Source organism: Phoxinus phoxinus (genome assembly GCF_949152265.1).
Source record: "Phoxinus phoxinus genome assembly, chromosome: 19".
Lineage (NCBI taxonomy): Eukaryota > Metazoa > Chordata > Actinopteri > Cypriniformes > Leuciscidae > Phoxinus > Phoxinus phoxinus.
Window position 1 is genome coordinate 9,242,522 of NC_136894.1, and position 22,363 is coordinate 9,264,884.

Consider the following 22,363-nt stretch of genomic DNA (forward strand, 5'->3'; position numbering starts at 1 on the left):
ACAACTTCAAAGGCATCTCTCTGCTCCCTCCTGTTCTAGCTCAAAACCGAACAGGAAGGGGATGGCTGCAGGGGAGGAGCTAAGTGCTCTGGTTTTTCAGGGAATTCCCCTAATTTCCCCAGTGCTATTTCAGAGTTATCACTATTAGTGTCTACTGACACTGAAATGCTCTCTGAATTTTGAATGGAGTGCAATTTGTTTTCGATCGTTTTGGTATGTTGAAGTAGCACTGCTATTTTGTCAAAGATTTTTTTTTGTGCCACTGTTGCAAGGAAGAATGGCTTGAATGAGTCCACAGTGATTAAATGCAGGAAGACTGATATTGGCTTAGGAAAATGACTGTAATCCAATCAGTTGTTATTATATCCTCCTAAACCACCGTTATTTTAGAAACTGGAAACATCTTTCCAGTTTTCCGCCACTGTGGGCACAGGCCCCCTCAATGGACTAATTAAACACAAAGGTCCAGATGTCTGAAGGTATGTAGGATAGCCTTTCTCCAGCCACCCGCTCTATCATTTGTCTTACGAGTTTGGACGGCTACAAAAGTTGGCACATCTGTCCATTGAATCGCAACAGATGTCTGCGGACTGCCTCCCCCTCCTGGCTGGCGGCCATCTCACGCATTTACCCCAATGACCAAAAAAAAAAACCATTGACGTTTGTCTTCCTGCAAATGAGGGAAGCCACTGGAAGAAATACTGCGTATTAATGACTCTTAAATCTGGGTAATTCATATCCAAGCTCATTTCTACAACATGGTCGTTAATTTATGTCTGCCTGATTGGAAATGAGCAGAAAGAGCATGATCATATTGTCCCACTCCCATTGAGAAAACCAAAGACGTCAAAGTAAGCCAACATCAGATACAGCACAGGCTCAGTTCACAGCAGAGCGTCTCTTTGTCTGTTCTTTTTCTCTCTTTGAGAACAGTAACTCCCATAATGTGTTTTTCCAGCTTCATGGTTGAAGATATTCTAGTGATGATGGGATGGGCTATGATTAGGGATGTGCAAAATTACATCTTTTCATAATCCACTAGTTGGAAGTCCGGTGTAAATAACTGTGTCGTTCACTCTGCTGTGCATAATAGCACCAGATTAGTAGAAAACACAATCGCGCTCGGATTTGGACCGCAGCAATGTAAAAAGCTCCCTTAGTCTCCCATCATATGCATGTTTCGCCGCTGAATGTATTGCTCACCTTCTCTTTTAATTACTATTCATAAATGTGTGGCCGGCTTCACTCCCGTGGCTTGATAAGGACACTAATGACTCATGTGATTTGGGACTTCAGAGATCATTTTTTGTTCAAGTGTGGCAATATATCACATGCTAATTACACAGGATCTAAGGCATTTCTTGAAATTTACAATATTCCATTGGATGAGAGATATTAAAGCTCTTAATTAGCAGTCATCCAGGAGCACCAGCGTGGCATTATCTGGAAAGCTCCATCACTCCCAGTGTGCTCTCCCAAGGTGACCAGGAAGTAGCCGTAATGGTGTGGTCCTGGGAAAAGCGGCATCGATGGCAGTCTACCGTGATTTATCCGAAAGCCGTAATGACATCATTCTCGCCGCACGAGAAACATAAATTAGGCCTATCTCTAATGGAGGTCCCGGGCTTCTCTGTCAGCTAGAGGTCTCTCTCTTTCTATCTCTCTCTCTCTCTCATATGAGATTTCATGCTGTGCCTTTGGCAGGGCAGCTCAGGTTTTCCCAAGAGAGAATGTGCTCCTGTGAGCTGACAGGTGAGAAGATTTATTACACCTTCCACACGTCAACGCATTCATTGTCCGTCCTTCAATCACAGGCATGAAATACTCATCTGAGATTTTACAGATGTCCTTTGCTATATAAAAACAAGTAACGTCTTTCATGCAGCCCTTTTTTTGTTGTTTAAAGACCTGTAAACGGCGCAAGATCAGCTGGTCCGTTCCCAAAGCTAAGTTGAGATATCATCATTCGCCATCATGCTATCGTAAAGAGACATGTTACACTGCATCTGTGAGTGATGAGAGTCATCTGTCAGGACAGATGTTCCTGTTCGGTCCATCATAGGAACGCTGTGCGGTGCAGCTTTGGAGATCCCAGAACAATGAACGCAGCAGCTGGCGTGGAAGCTCGGAGCAACATGTAATAGCATTTTTGGGGCCCGAATCAAGGAGGTCTGTAATGCCTAACCATTAAGGCCCCAATATACTCAAGGCGAAGTCCTTTTTCTTGACTTAAGAGGTAAAAACAAGTTTGAAATACCTGAGCAGCGGTTTACTGTTAGTGAAGATCCCAATGTTTAGAAGAATATGTAAATATGTGCTGCACACATTCCTATCAATAACTAAATGAACAGTCAAAGGTGGCGGCGCCCCAGAGCATGCCTACCTTTTTCGTAATCGCCACAAACCAATGGTAGTTTGAAGGCGTTTGCTAGCTGGAGCGAACTTTTCCGGAAGGTTTGCTTTAGGAAGTCGTTTCAAACTCCCGAGAAAAACATCAAATAAATGTTGTTTTGGGCTGATTTTGTTCGAAATTATGTGACATAAGTTGGTCTCTTGGAATATTGTCTCGCTTTTATTGTCCCATCCTCAAGTGTAGGGGTGGGATAAAATATCGATAAGGCGATACATATCGTTGTCCTTCTCCGTGCGATACGAGAATCAATACGCTGGCGCCAAATATTGATTTTTTTTTAATTAATAAAATACGTTTTTAACGGGATGGCAGACAGCAGTGTGAGTAAAATAAAAAGATGCCCCAGCCAAAGTCTGGACGCACTTCGGCTTTTATACCATTAATGGGACAAACATGTTGTAAATAGACATCTTTGGCGCCCTTTTACTGAGCACTTACACAGATACACACGGGAGCGTTTGAAAGCAGGCTTCTATCAGTGGATATATTAGGGATCCGCTGATAGACGCCTGCTTTCAAATGCTCCCGTGTGTACCTGTGTAAGCACTCGGTGAAGAGCGTCAAAGATGTCTATTTACAACATGTTTTGGAAGCGTTGATCATTGTAGCCAATCAGAGAACATTTTTAAATACCTAAGTCGGTACCTTTGACAACACTATTCCCAGGTTTATTTTAAGGAAGCTGGTAAACACTGAGATGTTCCCAGGTTTAAATAAAAGAGATTGGTAAATTTTTAAATGTATCCAGGTTTATATAAAAACTAGTCGATAAGCAGTTAAACGTGTCAGAAAAGTTAAAGCTTTTAAAAAGTATAAGCACAAAATGTTTCATTTACTTAAAATGTTAAATTTAATTTACAAACTGAAAAACTTTTTGTGCTGTTTTTTATAACAGTTTGGACTTTACTTGGACAGTAAAGAGAGAAAACCTGCACTTAACCTTTTCATAGGCATAGTTAGACAGATATTGTGATGCATCATTATAGGATTGTCTAGCAATATATCTATTGTCTAGTAATATTCCCACCCCTACTCAAGAGATGTTGTTGCGAGAGGGAGGGGAAGTTAATGTTTTTGAATAAAGATTGCGAGGGAACATTTAAGAAAATAATGATGTACACAGATAAATCATTTATTAGGAACCCTGCAATATTCCATAAAAATTGTCGTTTTTGATTTCATGGTGAGTTTAAGTAATGTCTCTTGCTCTTGCAGGAAATCCGAGGAGGAGGTGGACATGGACAAAGTGACGGCTGCCATGGTGTTGACCAGCCTGTCCACTAGTCCTCTGGTGCGGAGCCCTCCTGTAAAAGTTAGCGGTAAGTAACATTAGATCACAACTACACCGTGATCTCAGTCCTCATGAAGTCATTTTCACACTGCCTGCTGTGAGCTGCAGAAGCGACTTGCTTTTCACTCAGCTATTTCCTGTTTTCACTGTCACATGCGCATGATAAAGTGTCACATGAGATGGTAGTGCATTAGTTCAGCCATCATGAGACTAGCTTTTGCTGTCTTAAAGCTGTCATCTACTAATAACATAAAGAGGCCATATTCTACACTTCTGTAGCATTGCATTTTATTCCGATCTTTCACTTTTGATACTGTACCTTGAAGTGCTCTACATTTATTAGTTTATTGCTTGAAAATGTTTTGTTCTTGCAACAAAAAAGAAATATATATATATATGTATACATATCTACTTGATATACGTCTACATATCGCCTTTTGTACTGACATGTCATAACAAATTAAGACTTCTGTATGTAAATGACCTGTTATGATTGGCTAAACTCTTTGCATATGATACATACAAAAAAACAACAACAATATTTTACTTCTCAATTATTTTACCTCTCAATACTGTATCAATATTTTCACAAAATGTTTGTTTATTTTTCACATAAATATTATTTGGGGGAAAAAGAGACTTGGGATAAGCTAACAATATATTTACACAAATAAAGAAACAAAGTGCCAGAGAAACAAGTAAAAGATCACAAAAAAATATATGACAGATCACAGTTTCAAAAATATTATACAGTAAATATAATATATCAGTTTCCTGCTGATTCCCATTCTGAAATGGTGTTATTTTATTTTTTTATTTAAGTTGTTAAAAACTATTTGAATAGTTTTTAGTTGACAACAGCAACACTGCTCAGAATGATAAGTTAATAAATCATGTGTTAATATGTAAACATTGCTGGTAATTTGCTATAGTGCTCAATTCTGGAAAAACAATCATGTTTTCTCAGCTTTACCCAGGGCAGAAAGTCATATGTTGACAGTAGACTTTAATTATATGGATTTCTGGTGAAATCACTGTTCATTTAGTTCAACACTAACAATGCGCTATCACTTCAATTCTGCACGTGCAGCAGAGCAAAAATAGACTGTGTAGAAACGATTACTGCATCTGCACACATTGCTGGACTGCATTCATATGCAGTGTGCATGCTCTAACCTGTTAACATGAGCGCTGAAATAAATATGTACCGTATACTCACGGCAAACAGATCATGTGGGAAATGGGCATTAAAGGGGCTGCATGATGTAAAACTACATCTTACCTCACATTTAGAAAAACAAGGCAACATATTGGATCACACTTATCTCATCGTGGAGGTGGGAAAACAAAGTTCTGTATGACCCGCAAGATTAAAATATCCACCCAATGGTGAGTTTTATTTAAAGAGTGCTATTTTAACAGTCCCTAATTTTGTTTTGGAGGTTTCCTACAATAAATTTACATTCATCCAAAGTAAAAAAAAAAAAAAAAACGTTATTTTCTCATAATATACATCGCCTCATTTCACAAAGAATTTGAAAATGGTTTGTTCGAACATTCTTCCATCTCTCTAAACCCCTACTTTCCGCGAGCATACTCTGCTCTGATTGGTCAGAAGGCCCAGTCTGTTGTGATCAGTCTACTGTTCTTACAGGGCGTGTTGGAAACAAAATGGCTATTACCATATCTGAATTTCAGCTCCGGAGGTTAGCACTTGATACACAGCAATACAAACAGTAACAAAGGCGTCAGTTTTACCTCTGTAAATCCGGTTTAATTATCCGGATGTCCTTCTGCTGTCGCCTACGCTGTTGTCTTCTTTTAGCTCTTCTTCACATTAGCCTTCATTAGTTTCACCTCCGCTTGTGGTTTTAACTTAAGGAAGGAACTTAATTTTCACACCCTTTGACCTACATAATACACAAAGGAAGCCAAATGTATTTGTTTACACCCTACATATTACTAAGTATTTTAGGTACTCCAATAGCATTCAAGCATATATAGCATTACCTTAAAAGCAATTTCTTGGTAAATAGCAATATAAATATCCAGAACAGTATATAACAGGAAGCAAGATTGGATTTTCTGACTACTCGTTTCGGCAGTTCAGAATAGTTATTTTTTTTAGGAGACCAAAAATATATTTTTTGTGTTGTCTTTTGTTAAAGACTTTGATCTTTAAACCTTTGCAGACATTGTACATTTGCCAACACAATTACACACTGCAAAGGTACAATTCGAAAAAGCATAATTGGGACACTTTAAAATGATATTACCTTTTAATCTAAGAGAAGTACCATATGTTTATTCTGTATGTGCCATGTTACTGTCACAGTCTTCGTCTGCACCTGTCTGTCTTAGTCTGCACTACACTTCCCAGAATCCTTCTTGTCTCCACACCTGAACTCACTTCCTCAATCATCCACCTGTTCATCGTCCTCATCATCTGTGTCACCTGTCTTCACCTTGTTAGTGTTCGTTTGTATCTGTATTTAGTTTGCTTCTGTTCAGTCTGTCCTGGTCGGTCCTTGTTTATGTTACATGGTATTGGGAGTGTTACCCGTCTGTCTGTACCAGTTTTGTGTGAATTTATTATTAGTAAAAGTTTGAATTGGAGCTTTGTGCCTCTGCCTGTCTTCATCCGCACCATACCCGTGACAGTTACAACTTAATAAATATATATATATGTATACACAGTACCGTTTGGACACATTACTATTTTTAATGTTTTTGAAGGAAGTCTCTTATGCTAATTAAGCCTCCATTTATTGAATCAAAAATACAGAAAAAAACAGTAATATTGTGAAATATTATTACAGTTTAAAATAGCTTTATGCTCACCAGCTTTAAAATATAATTTATTTCTGTGATACATTTTTTTATCAGCCATTACTCCAGTCTTCAGTGTCACATGATCCTTCAGAAATCATTCTAATATGCTGATTTGCTACTCAGTTATTATCAATGTTGGAAACACTTTTGCTGCTTAATATTTTTCTGGAAAATGTTTACTTTGTTCTGGATTCAGTGATGAATAAAAAGTAAAAAAAAGAATAGCATTTATTCAATAGAAATATTTTCTAACAAAATAAATCTTTACTATAACTTTAATACATTTTTAAGCAAAACTTTTAACACATCCTTGCTAATAAAAGTATTAATTTCTTTCAAAAAAGATAGCCATTTTTTTTTAGACCCCAAACTTTTGAACGGTAGTGTATATTGTTACAAAAGATTTATATTTGAATACATGGATAAATAATAGTTATATTTGTGGCACACAGCTGCGGATCAGCTGCGCACTGCAAAGTGCAAATGTTTGAAAGCACAACTAGCCGGTGCTGCTTCTAGACTGCATACTGCAAATGGATCATGTGTGAAACTGGCGCAATACCTTGATGAAGACGTGTTATAACTTTTGAAGGCTTTTAATAGAGTACTATAATTGTGGCGTTTATGTAATATAATTAGGACTTTAACTTTCTGATATGACAGTGCATTAAAGCACTACTGCACACTGAGAGTTTCATAAACTAACATGACGTTAATGTCTTTACACTCCTCATTACACTTAATTGAAAGTTTAGTGTATTATAAAGCAGTATGTCGGGATGATGGTAATTATAATTACTTTACGCACTTAATGTGTCTTTATGCCCTCACTGTATTCCATTCTTTCCATACAGAGTGTCTAAATGGCTCCTGGAAGGACGGAGGTTTCACTCCATCAAGCTACAGCAGCAGTGGATACTGGAGCTGGAGCGCGCCCAGTGACCAGTCCAACCCGTCCACGCCATCCCCGCCCCTGTCTGCTGACAGCTTCAAACCCTTTCGGATGCCCAGCCTCAACGGCCCGACAGACGACAACATCGATGAGCATGACGGCAACAGCTTGCTGTTCGACGAACCCATCCCCCGCAAACGCAAGGTGAGCCACTGTCATCTCACCTTCACTTATGGAGATTTGATCAGGCGTAACTTAGTTAAACGCTACTATAGGAAGAATGGATAAAGGAAGATAATAGATTTACAATGAGCGGCACAAAAATCCGCAGCCACCCTGCCGCCCGTGTCCCTGGCACGGTTTGTGATCCTTGAAGTGAAATTCAAATGCAATTTAGAATGAGACAAAGACCCTTATGTGAGTGCTGAATACTTCATGTTTACGCTAGAGGTCAATTGCCATATTCATCGGCACCAAAAATGCCGTTTACAAATATTGAATATCTGTAAAAAAAAAAAAAAAAAAGTGCCAGTATTCTAGTTTTATTTTTAATAATGGCTGGTGTAAATGGGGTTACAATGAGGAGAAAGAAAGTTAGCGGTGGTTACGGTGTATCATTTATCACTTTTTTTTATTTTCTGAATAGTGCGTAGAGGCCTAATCATTTTTTTTTAGTTTGTTAGTTAATGTATGTGATTCAAGTGGAATATAAATGGTTAAGGGAACATTCCAACATGGTATTACAAAAATATATATAAAAACAAATCAGCCCAAAACACATTTCAAGACCATGATTAATGAAAAAAGCCCTAATCAAAGACCTAGCGCAAAAAAACATGATTTCTACATTGTGTTCAGTGCATTTCCCTATGTATTTCAATGCAGATTCAAAAATATGCAATTTGAGCTGAATAAATAATGATTATATTATTTTATATGATTGACAGACCTTGTACTTTGTATTTTATTCCTGCATGTGACATGACTCCTGAATTTAGTGGAAGGTGTGTAAAATTGATTGATTAATATCTGGACTCATGCAAGCATTGCAAACCGATTATTTGAGAAGTCGTGGGTACATATTTCTTTACTTTTAATAACACACTGTCCTCTCTGGGATGTGGCTCATTTGGAGGTGCCATTACTAGACATGATGATGCTGTGTAGAGAGGCAATTTACTTGTCTTTACGAAGACAAGTTACCAATGCACTAGGCCGCTCACAGGCACCAATCTACTTTATCTTCCAGTTCATCAGGCTCATGTCAGGTGCATCCCAGATTCTGTCAGTCTTCCCTCCTTTGTGGGAATGAATAGACCTCCTTTATCACAGTTATTGTCTCCCTAGCTCAGGATTTCAGGACAACAGCAATACCAGTGTTTGTCAGTGACTTGTTTTTTATTAGCATTTCATGCCATGGACATATATATGTAAAAATGTTGTTACATTTTGTATTATAATAACTTTTATTTATTCATTTTATTTCAGCTACTTGCCAAAGAAACATTTGTCATTTTCATTAAGTTTATGTACTAAAATAAAAATCAATAACTAAATCGCCATAGAAAAAAAAAAACGCGAAAACTCGAACTCGATTTTTTTTTTAATATTATATATAAATAACACATTTTTCTTAAAAATACATACATGCATGCGTGTATTCATATATGCAAAATTAATATACACAGTACACGCACATATTATGTAAACACGTTTCACAGCCCTATGAGAGAGGAGCTGTAATAATGTAAAATATGTGAAAAAATTATGCGTTTTTTGAACAATCAAGCATGAATACATATTCTAGTACACCCCAAAAAACAATCAAGAATTCGTAAAAGGCCAAAAAACTGTGGTAGTACTATTATACAGAGTATACTAAATATTTACCACATTCATGTACAATGGTACTTAAACCTTTACAAAAATTACTTTGATAGTACCATGGTACATTGATGGTATCATGTGATAATATTATGGTACTCTTCATGATGTTTAGATACTTTAAAAAAAAAGGAATAAATGTTCAAAAAGTGCCATGGTACTGTTTGGCACTTTTTGTGTGCTGAAAGGTGGTGATTCTCCAAAGTATTTTAGCAAATATTATGTCCATAAAACATGGCAATACCGTAGTCATTTCATAAATTCTGTGTTACTGAAGGATTACCATATTTATGTATTACCTGTATGTCATTTACACACTCAATGCTACCTAAAATAATACCCTGGAACTACCATGGTACATTACCTTGGTACCATGACCTAAAAACCTTGGTAGTACCACCATGGTACATTTAAAGTAATGATTTCACACCAATTCCTACAAATATATGTAATTAATAATGCTGTTGATGAAGAAGTTAAATTCCTTTTAGATTAATTTCTAGGAATTGCTGTTCTAGGAATCACGAGCTGCCTCCAAACACATCAATCAGTCTTTTCTCAGTGCCTTTCCTGGCAGCAGCTTCTAAAGAGTCTTTCCTAAAAGAAGAAAAATGGCCAAGCTTTCTGCTTTGACCTTCAGCTGCCTTCTAGAGAGTTGACTTCAACACGAGGACACCAGCCGGTTTCAACTGTTGTTAATTAGGAGCTGGTTTATAGCACTGGGAATTGCGGTGCTGTTGTCATCCAGGGACATGGTGAACCGATTATGTGGGAATGAGCTGCTTTGTTTGCCAGACCAACACAATGGCCATCTAGAGAAAATTAAATTAGCGTCATGACAATGGTAAGCAAACTACCGCACGCCACCTGACATAAAAGCATATGTCGAGAGGTCGAAGTATTAAGACTTTCATCTTCACTTACGCTCACTTGTGCTTTCAACTCGAGTGCAGTTTTGACACGGGAGCCGCGGCTCTTAAATGACAATTGTGTAATTAGTGCAGACACATTGTGTGAAAAATGACATGAGCATTGAAAGACTGCGCTATAGTGTCACTCTCAATGCCGACCAATTACCAGCCTCGGAATAGAGCAAGAGAGACATCTAAGGTGGGCGTCCTGCTGAGGCTCTGGGTTCTGCTCTCACCCCTTGAATCCCGTGTCAGTCTTTTGTGAGCATCTGAATGCTGGGTACAAGAGGTCTGCCAATTGATGTTGATTAGTGTACTCACTGTGCACCTGTGTCCTTGACAGAACTCCATGAAGGTGATGTTCAAGTGTCTGTGGAAGAACTGCGGGAAGGTCTTGAGCACAGCCGCCGGGATCCAGAGGCACATTCGAACCGCCCACCTGGGGTAAGCCACCTGTGGCATCACAAAAAATTGTGTTGTGTTCAATAACCACCCACAATACATTTTAAACAGGTGTTAAATGCGCTGAAATAGCACTGCGTCATATTTTAAGTGAAGTCATTGTAATTTTTTTCTGCGCAAACACGCAGAACACACAGGCTTGTTATGTATTGTGCCTTTAACGGTAATACAAATTGTTCATTACCGTTGTAAAGTTTGGGGTCAGTTAGATTTTTTATAAGTTTCTATCAAAAGTAATTCATTTTTCAAATAAGTGCTATTCATCAAAGAATCCTGAACATATTTTTAAGTTTCCACAAAAATATTAATCAGCACAACTGTTTTGAACATTGATAATATGAAATGTTTCTTGAACACCAAATCAGCATATTAGAATGATTTCTGAAGCATCATGTGACTGAAGACTAAAAATGGTTACTGAAAATCTTTGACATCACAGGAATACATTTAATTTGAAAATATACTAAACTAGAAAACTTATTTTCAGTTGTAATAGTAGTTTAGAATATTACGGGTTTTAATGTATTTTTGATCAAATATATACAACCATCATTGAGCATAAGAGACTATTTATATATTATACTAATATATATATATAAATATATATATAAATTTGTCATGCACCCGAAAACTTGCACACTGAGTCCGATGCGTACTAATTAATCCACTGTGGGGAATTTTTTTTTGAAACAATACAAAATTGAGTCTTCAAGCTTTTTTTGCATCCGTAGCAAGCATTTTGAGAGGTGTTTAGACAATTGAGAGCCACTGAATGACGAATACAAAAAAACAAACGGGAATTTCTGACTCAAGGTTGCTTAGATTTTTTTGCATCTGTAGCAAGCAATCGAGGATGATATTATTTTCCTCTCTTTCCTTAAAAAGAGAAAAATAAAGAGGCAATATTGGGTCCATCCAATCCTGAGATTGCGCATGAAAGGAAGGAGAGTTCCACCTCCTTATCCTTATCCTTATCCTTATCCCGAGTGTTTCAAAATTTACTTCAGGATGTCAGTGGCCCAGGTTGATACTGGAGCCACATATTAAAAACAAGACCACCAATTTACTTGAACCAATTGATCATGAACCGTTCTAGATTTTGGCGTTCGCTTTTACGGTGAATTGTCAAAACACTTCTCAAAATGCTTGCTAGAAAAGAAAATCTAAGTAACCTTGAGTCCGAAATTCTCGTATGTGTTTTTCTTTTGGCGTTCGCTTTTACAGTGGCTCTCAATTGTCAAAACACCCATCAAAAAAACTTTTAATTTTAATAATTTTTCAAACGTTTCATGTACACTTAGGCAGAAACCCATTCACATTTTTATGCTGTTACACTATCTCTTGACTGTTATTCATCACAGTGATCTCTGGATAGCATATAGTGGGAGATAAGAGACAACAGACTGCTCCTGGTTCAATGTCAAAACATGAGACTAATTCCAGCAGGATTATCACCACGCTTACACTATTACTGCGGGGCACAAAGTAATGACAGCCAAGGCCAGATGATTGTGAAGGAAGGTTTATGTTTCTCTCTGCTGAAGTCTGATTAAACCACACAAGCGTCAGTACTGCGGGGAGATACCGGGAGGATTTCTGAGAAAATCTCATTTTCAGAACTATGGTTCAATGGGAGGACACGAGAAACTGACGGTTTTATGCCTCAAGTAACTGTTGAAACGGTTGAAAGTATTGTACGATATACCATAGCATACTATACCACATTATACCATACTGTAGAACACTACACTATAATATACTATATCATACTGTAACACAGAACATACGCTATACATTTACCATACTATACTTTTTAAATAAATACTTTTAAAGATGTATTCAATTGATCTAAAGCGACTGTAAAGACATTTTGTTACAATGCAATTACAATAGTAGGACAATACAGTTACAGTCAATTTCTATTTCAAATAAATGCTGTATTTGAACTTTCATAAAAAAATCCAGAAAAAAATGATGTATCACAAGTTTCCACAACATTAATTTCAACATTGATGATACTAAGAAATGTTTCTTGAGCACCAAATCAGCATGTTATAATTACTTCTGAAGGACCATGAGGCATTTTACTATGGAATTCATATTACACATTGCATTATACCGTAATCTACAACACTACACAATAAAATACCATAACATATTATGCAATGTATTATAATGTAATTGATCATAGTTTATCTTTATGGACGGTTCAGCACGCAAATTTGATCATCTTAGAGTGAAGGTTTATCATTTGCATGTGTTTCTAAGTCTTGCCAATTTAAACATTTTAATCGATTTTACCATTCAAGTACAAGAAGAGGTGAAAGAGAACTTAATTCGGTACTTCCGCACTGTTTTCACTTTGAGAACCAGATATCTGACAGCGTGCAAACACAGAATTTAGTCCTCTTTCGCTCTTATGCTTGAACGTACACATACACACTCAAAATACCCGTCTCGGCATGTATACTTGAAAACACAGTTGTTATGTCTTAAGTGAACGTAAACAGTTGAGAAAGAAATCAGATGTATATCATTATATTGGATCCGTGCATTAGTTCTTAAAGTGACCGCTGCCTATAAATACCCTCAGAAGTCTGTGTCATTAATGTTAATCAAACAACAAAACGCAACTTTAAATCTTTTAATCTGTATTTAATTTGTACAGTGAACACTATGGAGTTACTTTACACTTAATTATTCAATTTCTGCACCTGAATACTACTATTAGACCTTACTTTAGTAATATTTAATTTTAAGGTGACGTAGTTACACGTAACTACATGTACTTACTATAGTAATAACAGTAAATTATGCATAATTACAAGTAACTAACCCTAAACCAAACCCTAACTCTCTATAGTAAGTACATGTAGTTAATTAATATTACTCAGTACAATGTAACTACTTCGCCTTTAAATAAAGTGTAACACTTGTGATTTGTTGCATTCCTAATAATGTTGGACCATTTTGTGTAATGTTGTCCAGTTACGTGAAGTATAAAGTAGTACAAATGTTTACTACTATAGTTTCAAAATGACAGGTTTGGCTTAACTACTATACGCTCAGATTCAGAGTAAAGAAGTGTATATCAAATGTAAAAATGAATTATTCTTAAATCAGGCAATTAAAAAACTTTGAAGCCATTTTTTTCAGCTTCAGTGTGGAAGTACTGCGAGTTGCCTTTATAGGGCTTTACAGTATGACAGAAAAGTATAGTGCTGTATAGTATACCGGTAGTACCTTTTAAGCAGTTATATTAGTGGTGCTTATTAGACATGTTAAATGAAAGGAAGTCATAGTGTTGATATAACAATGTTTCAATGATCTGTCTCTCTTCAGGAGGAATTGTGACTCCGAGTGTAGTGACGGTGAGGAGGATTTCTACTACACTGAGATTAAGCTGAACACAGACTCTGTGGCGGACGGTTTGAGCAGTCTGTCTCCTGTGTCCCCGTCTGTTCTGTCCCCCCCGCCGGGTTTGGACCTGAGACAGCCGGATGGCACTAACGGGGCGAAGAACGAGAACAGCACCACCACCCCTCTCAGTCGCTCCGCTCCAAGCGCACTCTACCTAGTGCACACAGACCACGCCTACCAGGTACAGCCCATCCAATCACAAGGAGTTTACACACGTTTACATAACATTACATCACTTGAGAGATCCACTCTGATGCTCCCAGTACACACCTCACCTCTAGACAGAAGTAATTAAGAAGAAAGAAAGAAAAACATTTAATATCAGATGTGAACCCCTAAATATTATTGAAGATTCAACAGGCCAAGCTGTGCATAAAGACACCACTCAATTTCAATATGGAGGATGATAAGGTCACAACACATGAGGAGAATTATGATGAGAAGTCATGTTTCTCTTGATCACATACATGGCTGTTCAAAGGTTTAGGATTTTTTTACGTTTTCGAAATAAGTGTCTTATGCTCACCAAGGCTGCATTTATTTGATCAAAAATACAGTAAAAACAGAAACATTGTGAAATATATAATGTTACAATTTAAAGTGACAATGTTCTATTTTAATATATTTAAAAATATAGTTTATTCCTGTTATGGCAAAGCTGAAATTTCAGCAGCCATTACTCCAGTCTTCAGTGTCACATGATCCTTCATAATAATATGCGTCGGCGTAATCGATTACGCTCTGTTTATGTTCATCCCTAATTCCTTGTCATGTTTCACACAAAGCAAAACTCTAGAACAGATGTTAACGACTAGTATGGCAGTGCCATTTAATACGGTTGCGATCATACAGCGTTTAGTTTTTTAGGAGCTTGACAACCCCATTCTAGAACCGAACTGACACCAGCACATTTTCAGGACTCACAACTGCATTCTTGACATTCCAGGACGGGATTTGAGAACCACTGAAACTGAAAACCAAAGCACAAAACAAAATAATAAAAACCGTCTCGTAACGATAACCCTGTTAACCAATGAATGTAATCATACATTTGCTGAACTGTTACATAGCTTTAAGTTACCAATAATAGGGTGTCCAATACAGGAAAGCCCACTGCTTGAATGCTAGATGTTATCACATTATATACATGCATCCGAGTCATTATCCCGGGCCCGTAGAGACTCTGTATCAGTGTGACTGTCACCCCACAGGCCACAGCCCCTGTTACCATCCCCTCCACCAGCTCCACTGGCTTCACCCCCTCCAGCAGCAGTTTCAGTATCTCCTGGCAGTCCCCACCTGTCACTTTCACTGGCACCTCTGTGAGTAAACACACACACACACACACACTCTCCTGAGCCCATCACACACATGCACACACTGAACTCCAGTGTGCCTTGCGTTAGACTGTCCCCTTATACACATCGATTGTCTCTCATAACCACAGTTTGGCCCTTCGTTTGATTGCACATTTGAGTTACCTGACATCACTGTCAGACACATCTCTGAGATGCGAGTCAGTCTGACAAATATCTCATCACTGAGAGATAACCAAATACCAAAACTCACAAAACAAGCTAAACAAACACCATTTCATGCTGAGTGTTTCTGTAAATTACACTTTGAGGTTTTTATGACAGGAAATGGATGAATGATGTGTTTGGCCGTGTGTGAAGGATTTGAACTTTCTCTCTCCCGCTCTCTCTCTCTCTCTCTCTCTCTGACTGCAGGCGTCCCCCACTCACAGCCGAACGCAGGGCTTTGGGGAGCAGCGCTCTCAGACCATCGCAGTGCTCTCGTCTCCCCCGAGAGCTGCAGGCTCACTCAGGTACAGTCTTAAATACACTTCTGTTCATTAAGAGCCTCACACCTGAAGAAATGAACATTGTACTTTAAAATGGCTGTGTGAAATATTTAGACCTGATGAATGCTGGAAGTGTGGCGGCCGTAAGTGGCAGCGTCCAAATCTATCAGCACATCATAAAATCTGTAAGTAGTGCAGAAAACTACAATTAACAATATGTTCCACTCTCTATGATGCCAGAAATAAATCACAAAATGAATATCCATTTTTTATACTCATTATCATCTTGTGATGTCTACATTCACTTGTTAAAAAATTTGAGATTTCAGTTTTTTTATTCTGTGAAATTATTGTCCAGATAAATCCATAAATAAACAAATAATCATTTGAACAAATATGATTAAAATTATGTACACTGACTTGAGATAAAAACTGAACTTGAAAATCTGTTTTATTCTATATTATATAATATAATTATATACAGTATATTAGACATGCCACAATCATTGCTGATTTGAAATTATTCAAAAACTTGTTGTCCCCCTAACAGGTTTAATAACTTTTTCTTATAACATAAAAAACTGAACATTTAAATACAATAAAACAATACACAAAAAATGTATAAAGTAAACAAATGTTTGAAACAGATCAAAGTGTAAAAGAATTATAAAGAACATTGGTTTCTAAATTGTTTTTAAAGTCCCCCTGTAGTCAATAACTTTATCCCTTAAAACTAATCTTTGATCACCAAAATGACATATTTAAATGTTTTTTTCCTTGAAAAAGATTCTTCATGCCTTAAAATAGATTTAATGTACCATTTAGTATACGCGGTTCTATGAATATGCAAATTGGCCCCGCCTCCACTCACTCGCACCAGCTCAGAGATCCACTCGTTGACGAACACACGTTGACATTTGTGACGCCAGCGATTTTCAAACCGCGTTTTTGAGACTGTCTTTGGTTCTCTGCAGTTTTAAGGAGAAAATACTCAGCAATGGTGTTGACTTATGTACTTGTACATGGTTTGTCTTAAAGCATATTAAAACACCACATATAAACAACATTATAAGCTTGATTTTCACCACAGGGGACTTTAAAGTTGAAGTTTAAATTGGAAGTTTAATAATCACATTAGGATGCATCACTGTTTTCCATGCACAAATTGACCTCTTAAAATGATAATGAAGACGTTTGTTATACCATTTAAGACATTTTATTCGCACTCATGCAGTTCACACACATCTAGTTTAGTTAATAATCATAAGCTTCAGATGATCATAAGCTTCAGATGAACTTGCCTTGGGCTTCAAATTTTTATCATGCAACTACACAATTTTTATTAAATGTTTGCTTTTGTTTGTTGAACAATTTTTGTGAAACTGTTTTTGTGTTTTGTGCTGTGCAGTAGGAAGTCACGAGGCGAGGGGAAGAAGTGTCGTAAGGTGTACGGCATGGAAAACAGAGACATGTGGTGCACGGCCTGCCGCTGGAAGAAAGCCTGCCAGAGATTTGTTGACTGAAACCGCTGATGGCTGAGACACGAAAACAGGGTGGGCTTCCTTTTGCATGCATAGCATAATGAAAAACGTCCCTACTCTTTGTTACTGACCACAGACCCACCCTGCCTCACCTTAAACCCATGTGGACTTCAGGGCTCAAACCCTTATGCATTTCCTCCAAAACCAACGGACGCACTCTCAATCTTTGAAGATTCACAACTCTCCCTTCAAGGCGGGTTGCTTTATACTGCAAAAAAAAAAAAAGACTTGCGATCCATCTCTTTTTGTTTGTGTTCGATAGACTCCTGAAAAACATTCTTGTCAGTTCCTAAAGGACCAGTTAAGGCAAGACCAGCCTCTGTCCAAGCTCTTTTTAAAAGAGAAGAAAGCTCTCCTTCAGACTGTGTGAGACTTCAGAACCGGAGAAAGTGTTTCTTTTTCCACGGGCACTTTTTCGCATTTCTCCTGCCTATTTTACTCAAGGTTAAGGGTTGGACAGCCAGAAAACCCTGTCTTCTCAAGAATGTACCACCACTGGGGTTAGTTTTGGGATGTTGACTGGACAACTCTCTTGAATTCATCAATGCAAAAAAAAAGAAGAAAAGTATGGGAAGAGTTTTAGCTCCCCCTTTCAGCCGTGCTGTCACAAGCAATTGCACCTGCAAAGGACGGATTTTATATCTCTGGTTTTATATTTGCGTTTACCAATAGGACATTTCTTTCAGGGATGCGATCAGTAAATGCAAAACCAGCAGTTAGATTTAACAGCAGAGAACTTTTGTCACAGGAATATCTTCTTGCTACCAAAAAGGGTTTTTATGTGCCATTTACTTTCTCTTTCTTTTTTCCTGAATGAAGTACAAAGACTGCAATCATTCAAATCCGACAGCACAAACTTGCATCAAAGTTGGCAGTGGCAAGAACCAGCCATTCAGGCAACGCAACCTCTCCTTCCCATCAGACTCCGTCAGCAGGAATGAACTGCATTCATATTAGAGCCATAAATGAGCCCGCGGTGGTCTTACACCACTGTCTGTTGCCTAGAGAGGTTTGACCAACACGCCTGACTGAGTAAAGAGTATGAAAACTCTGCAAAGTGGTTAATTTTACCTCTGAAAGGTGTAGAGCGCTTTTCCTCTCACCTTTTTCCTGACCTCACAGGTTCAAGTAGGAAGTAATAAAAATAGCAAATGCCACATCTACTCCAGCACTGGAGCTCATGCTGGAAGCACTCAGATGTGATGGTGTTATTCCGCTGTAATTGGTACAGTGTCGTGTAACATGGCAGAATGCTGGTTGCAGGAGGACGGACATCTTTTCAAGATGACCAGGATAGAATGAAAGTTGTTTGTTGAGTTCTTAGTTTGGCTTTCAAGGAATACGGCAATCGTAATCTGGCACTGTTTTGGTGGCTCTGATACAGTCTAACATGATATAATCTACATAAGATCAACACAAGCTAGTTAACTCATCATATGCATGCAAACAGTGTTAATTGTGATCAGCACAATTGTCTGTTTCTGTTTTGTTCATCACATGGTTCCCCTCTTACTTGCTGTCGATATGTGTATATAGATAAGGTATTCAATTCTCCAAAACGAAATGTTTTACTCCCAGAGTAATGCTTGGTTTTATTTGGTAGAACATGCATTAGGGCTTTGTTCACACTGCACATAAATCCGATTTGGTTTCAAATCCAATTTCAAGTTCGCTCCATTTGTTAATTGGTTCATTTAGGAATGATCAGGATGACGACCAGAGACTCACAAACATCTTAAAGGATGGTAGACTACTTGGAAAAGCTACTTCGAAATCTGATTTGTTTGTTTACACTGAGATGCATTCAATCTGATTTCACACCTGATCTACAAAACTAAAAAAATTCAATTGATTGACCCTAAAAAACTAAAAAAATCTGATTTTTGCTGCTTATCTGAATAAAGCCATAGACTAGGCTAATAAAAGAACATTTTGAACGTGAATCTATAATTCAAATCAATATGCATATAAAGATTTAAATAGTGTCTCCAAAACAAAAACACTTTAAAACTGCCATTGGTTTCATAGGCTTTGAGTCTTGTTTATAGAGTTCATGTTTATCAAACAAGATATACATGACGGTTTCTGATCTATCTTTTTTCCTTTTTTCCCCCCACGTTCTGTTGACACGATTCAACAGATCTTGCATGAAAACGTTCTCAAGGTTCTTGCGTCTTTCCGTACGACCGGAGGCAACCTGTATGTGAAACCACACACCAGCACCCAAAGGCACTAGAACTCCAATTCGACTCCAATAACCATCAAAACACTTTGTGATCTTACGCCAGAGATGAAGACGAGTTTCAATAATTAATAGCTGCATATTTTGGCCCCTCAGCTGGTGTGAGGAACATCTCAGAGGCTTCTGCTTGTCCCTCCATTCCCTTCCTGGTGCTATAATAGACCAAAGGGTCTGCGAGATCTCATGGGCGTTTTTACGTAAGAGGGCGAGTTGATTTCTACAACTGTTTACACTCAGTATATACTTGGGGAAACTCTTTTCATCATGTTTCCCCAGATTGAAGTCATTTTTAAGAGCGAGTTTTGGTAATATATTTCTAAATGCTCTTGCCTCGGATAAGCTGTTGTGTGAAGTTATTTTACGTAACATCACGGTGCGTTTGATTTCTAATGATGTTTCACACACCCGTCACCATGGTGCTTCGGCTACGGTTTTATTAGCTAGCCACGGCGCATTACTCGTGTTCATCAGGGGTGCTAGTTTTCTTCTGCACTGGCCTTTTGTTTTGTTGCACAGCATGAAATTTAACAAACACACGGTGCATATCAAGCTGCAACGAGTAGGTCGTGTTTCACGATTTTCTTTGTTTACGGCCAACTTCGTTCTCAAGTTAAACCGTATATAATGTACCTACATTAATACATATACTGTATAAGCTACCTGGTAAACCGTATTTAGGACACTGCTCATGAATACCTACTTGGGTCCATGTCTCAGTAATGCAGCTTTTATTGTTCAGATCCTTAACCTATAAGTAGTCTTTTCTGGTTCTGTGTTAACACACCGTATAGGAAATAACCAAGGTAACTAATAATACTGTTATATTACTCAAAATGTGTAAATGTTCTGATCCATATGTTAAGCTACTTTAACACACCAGGGAACAGAATAAGATGCTTCCTAAACCTTCACATGAGTTTAACATGCTAGCTAGCCATTTCTAAAGAGGTGGAAAAGTCTCGCCGTCTCTTTTCCCACACATCAAAAACGGGATGTTAATCGGATACCCATATGGATTGTGTTGGTATTAGTGTTGGATCTGTGCAGATGTTTAGGGTTGGGTGTATCCTATGTCAGGCTGACCCAATCTGACAGTCTTTGCGTAGACTGAATTGTTTGTGTAACTCCAAACCGCCACTCAGCTACAGCCAGATGGCAGATGGGCCACTCAGTAGTCTACTTACATAACTTGCATGTTTGTGTCGAACCACAAACAGCAAGAAAGCGTACAGGCTGTAGATAGTGCCGAGAAGGGAACATTCCAGACTGCACATTTTAATTTTGTTTTATTATGAAACGGTCATCAGGATAGAACTTGCTCTCTCTCTTTGAGGGCTTATAATCTTAGCTGTCATTGGACATCATTGGCATTCTGCAATGCACAGCACCGGTCAAATGGATGCTGGGGTCCCCGTGGTGCATGATCAGGTCATGTCTATCCTAGTTCAGGGGGCCTGAGAGGTTTTGTTTTTATTTTCTGTGGAGGGGGACAGTCCCTCTGACTGCTTTCAGGAATGTATTTGTATGAGGATATATAGGAGTCTGACTGTGCCTTGGTGAGGTCTGATATTGTGCGTGGAGATGCACAGAGAAGCAAAGGAATGTTTCTGGTGTCGGCTTGTCTGAGTTCATCATTTTGTCTGGATTTAAACGTGTGGGAGTTGAGGCCCCCTTTTTTTTTTTTTTTTTACTGATTTAAGGACTAGATCTTGTTTTTCCCCCCCCTGCTCAAAGTGTTTTTTGATGCATTTGAAGCTTGGGGTGGGGGTGTCTTTTCCTGGTTGTGCTTTGTAAAACGATTTTTGCTACAATATTGTAGTTGTTTTTGTCTTGTTGTTTTCATCTCCGGTTTTGGAAACGCAGCGGGAAACATTTAATCAACATTTCAAGCAGGGGTTTGTTGAATACGGCTGCGTTTTAAAAACCGGGGGGACGTTTTTCTTACAAGATGCTTAAACAGTGAGATCATCCATTATTGTCAGAGACTAAAACTCCAGTCTAACAGATAGGACCATGCCCAGAAGATCTTAGGGTTATGAATCACAAGTTTGGTCGGGTCTTTCAAAGTAGGGCTGCATGATTTGGGGGAATTGTTTTGTTTTTGTTTTTTTTTACCCTGATAAAAATTAAAAATTAGATTTTTTTTTACTTGTTTGTAGGGCTGCACTATTTGGTCAACATTTTGTAATTTATATATCAATATGACATGACTTAATTTAATTAAAAAAAATCAAGTATTTAAGAAAAATAATATAATGGTGTTATTTTACAGCCCGAACAGCAACATAGTGTCGGCCCAGATTATGCCCACATCTGGGCCGTGTGGTCCATGTGTACCAGATGTGGGTCAGATCTGGGCCAACACTATGTTTCTGTCTGGGAGTACTACCGTATATTACACCGTTTAATTTCTTATTTCTTCATTTTAAAGTGTTAAACCATAAAGTTTTTATTTTCGCAGAAAGCTCTTTTTTGAGAAAACGATTGGCGCATGTTGCGGAGCTGCTTGCATGTAAACAACCACAGTGCCGCGCTTCCCTATGAAACCCGCAGCGCATGTATTTAGAAAGAAAAACAATAACCCATCCAAAAAGGACTGCATGGGAAAGTAGGCTAAGCGCTCTGAATGGATTATCTCACTGCTGACCATTGTCAATCAAGAACCATGTTA

At 38.0% G+C, this 22,363-nt stretch overlaps 1 protein-coding gene across 2 annotated transcripts in view; it reads left to right on the forward strand.

The window, feature by feature from the left end:
- znf704 (zinc finger protein 704) overlaps positions 1-17,998 on the forward strand; it is a 58,590-nt gene extending 40,592 nt beyond the window's left edge. The window contains exons 3-9 of one of the 2 annotated variants that reach the window (XM_079590345.1): positions 3,629-3,732; positions 7,391-7,632; positions 10,567-10,667; positions 14,028-14,286; positions 15,317-15,427; positions 15,836-15,933; positions 17,318-17,998. In XM_079590345.1, coding sequence (XP_079446471.1) covers positions 3,629-3,732; positions 7,391-7,632; positions 10,567-10,667; positions 14,028-14,286; positions 15,317-15,427; positions 15,836-15,933; positions 17,318-17,432 — 1,030 coding nt within the window. In that variant the 3' untranslated portion in view covers positions 17,433-17,998. The remainder of the gene's footprint in view (positions 1-3,628; positions 3,733-7,390; positions 7,633-10,566; positions 10,668-14,027; positions 14,287-15,316; positions 15,428-15,835; positions 15,934-17,317) is intronic. The other variant, XM_079590346.1, reaches the window with a different exon arrangement.
- The last annotated feature ends 4,365 nt before the right edge of the window (positions 17,999-22,363 follow it).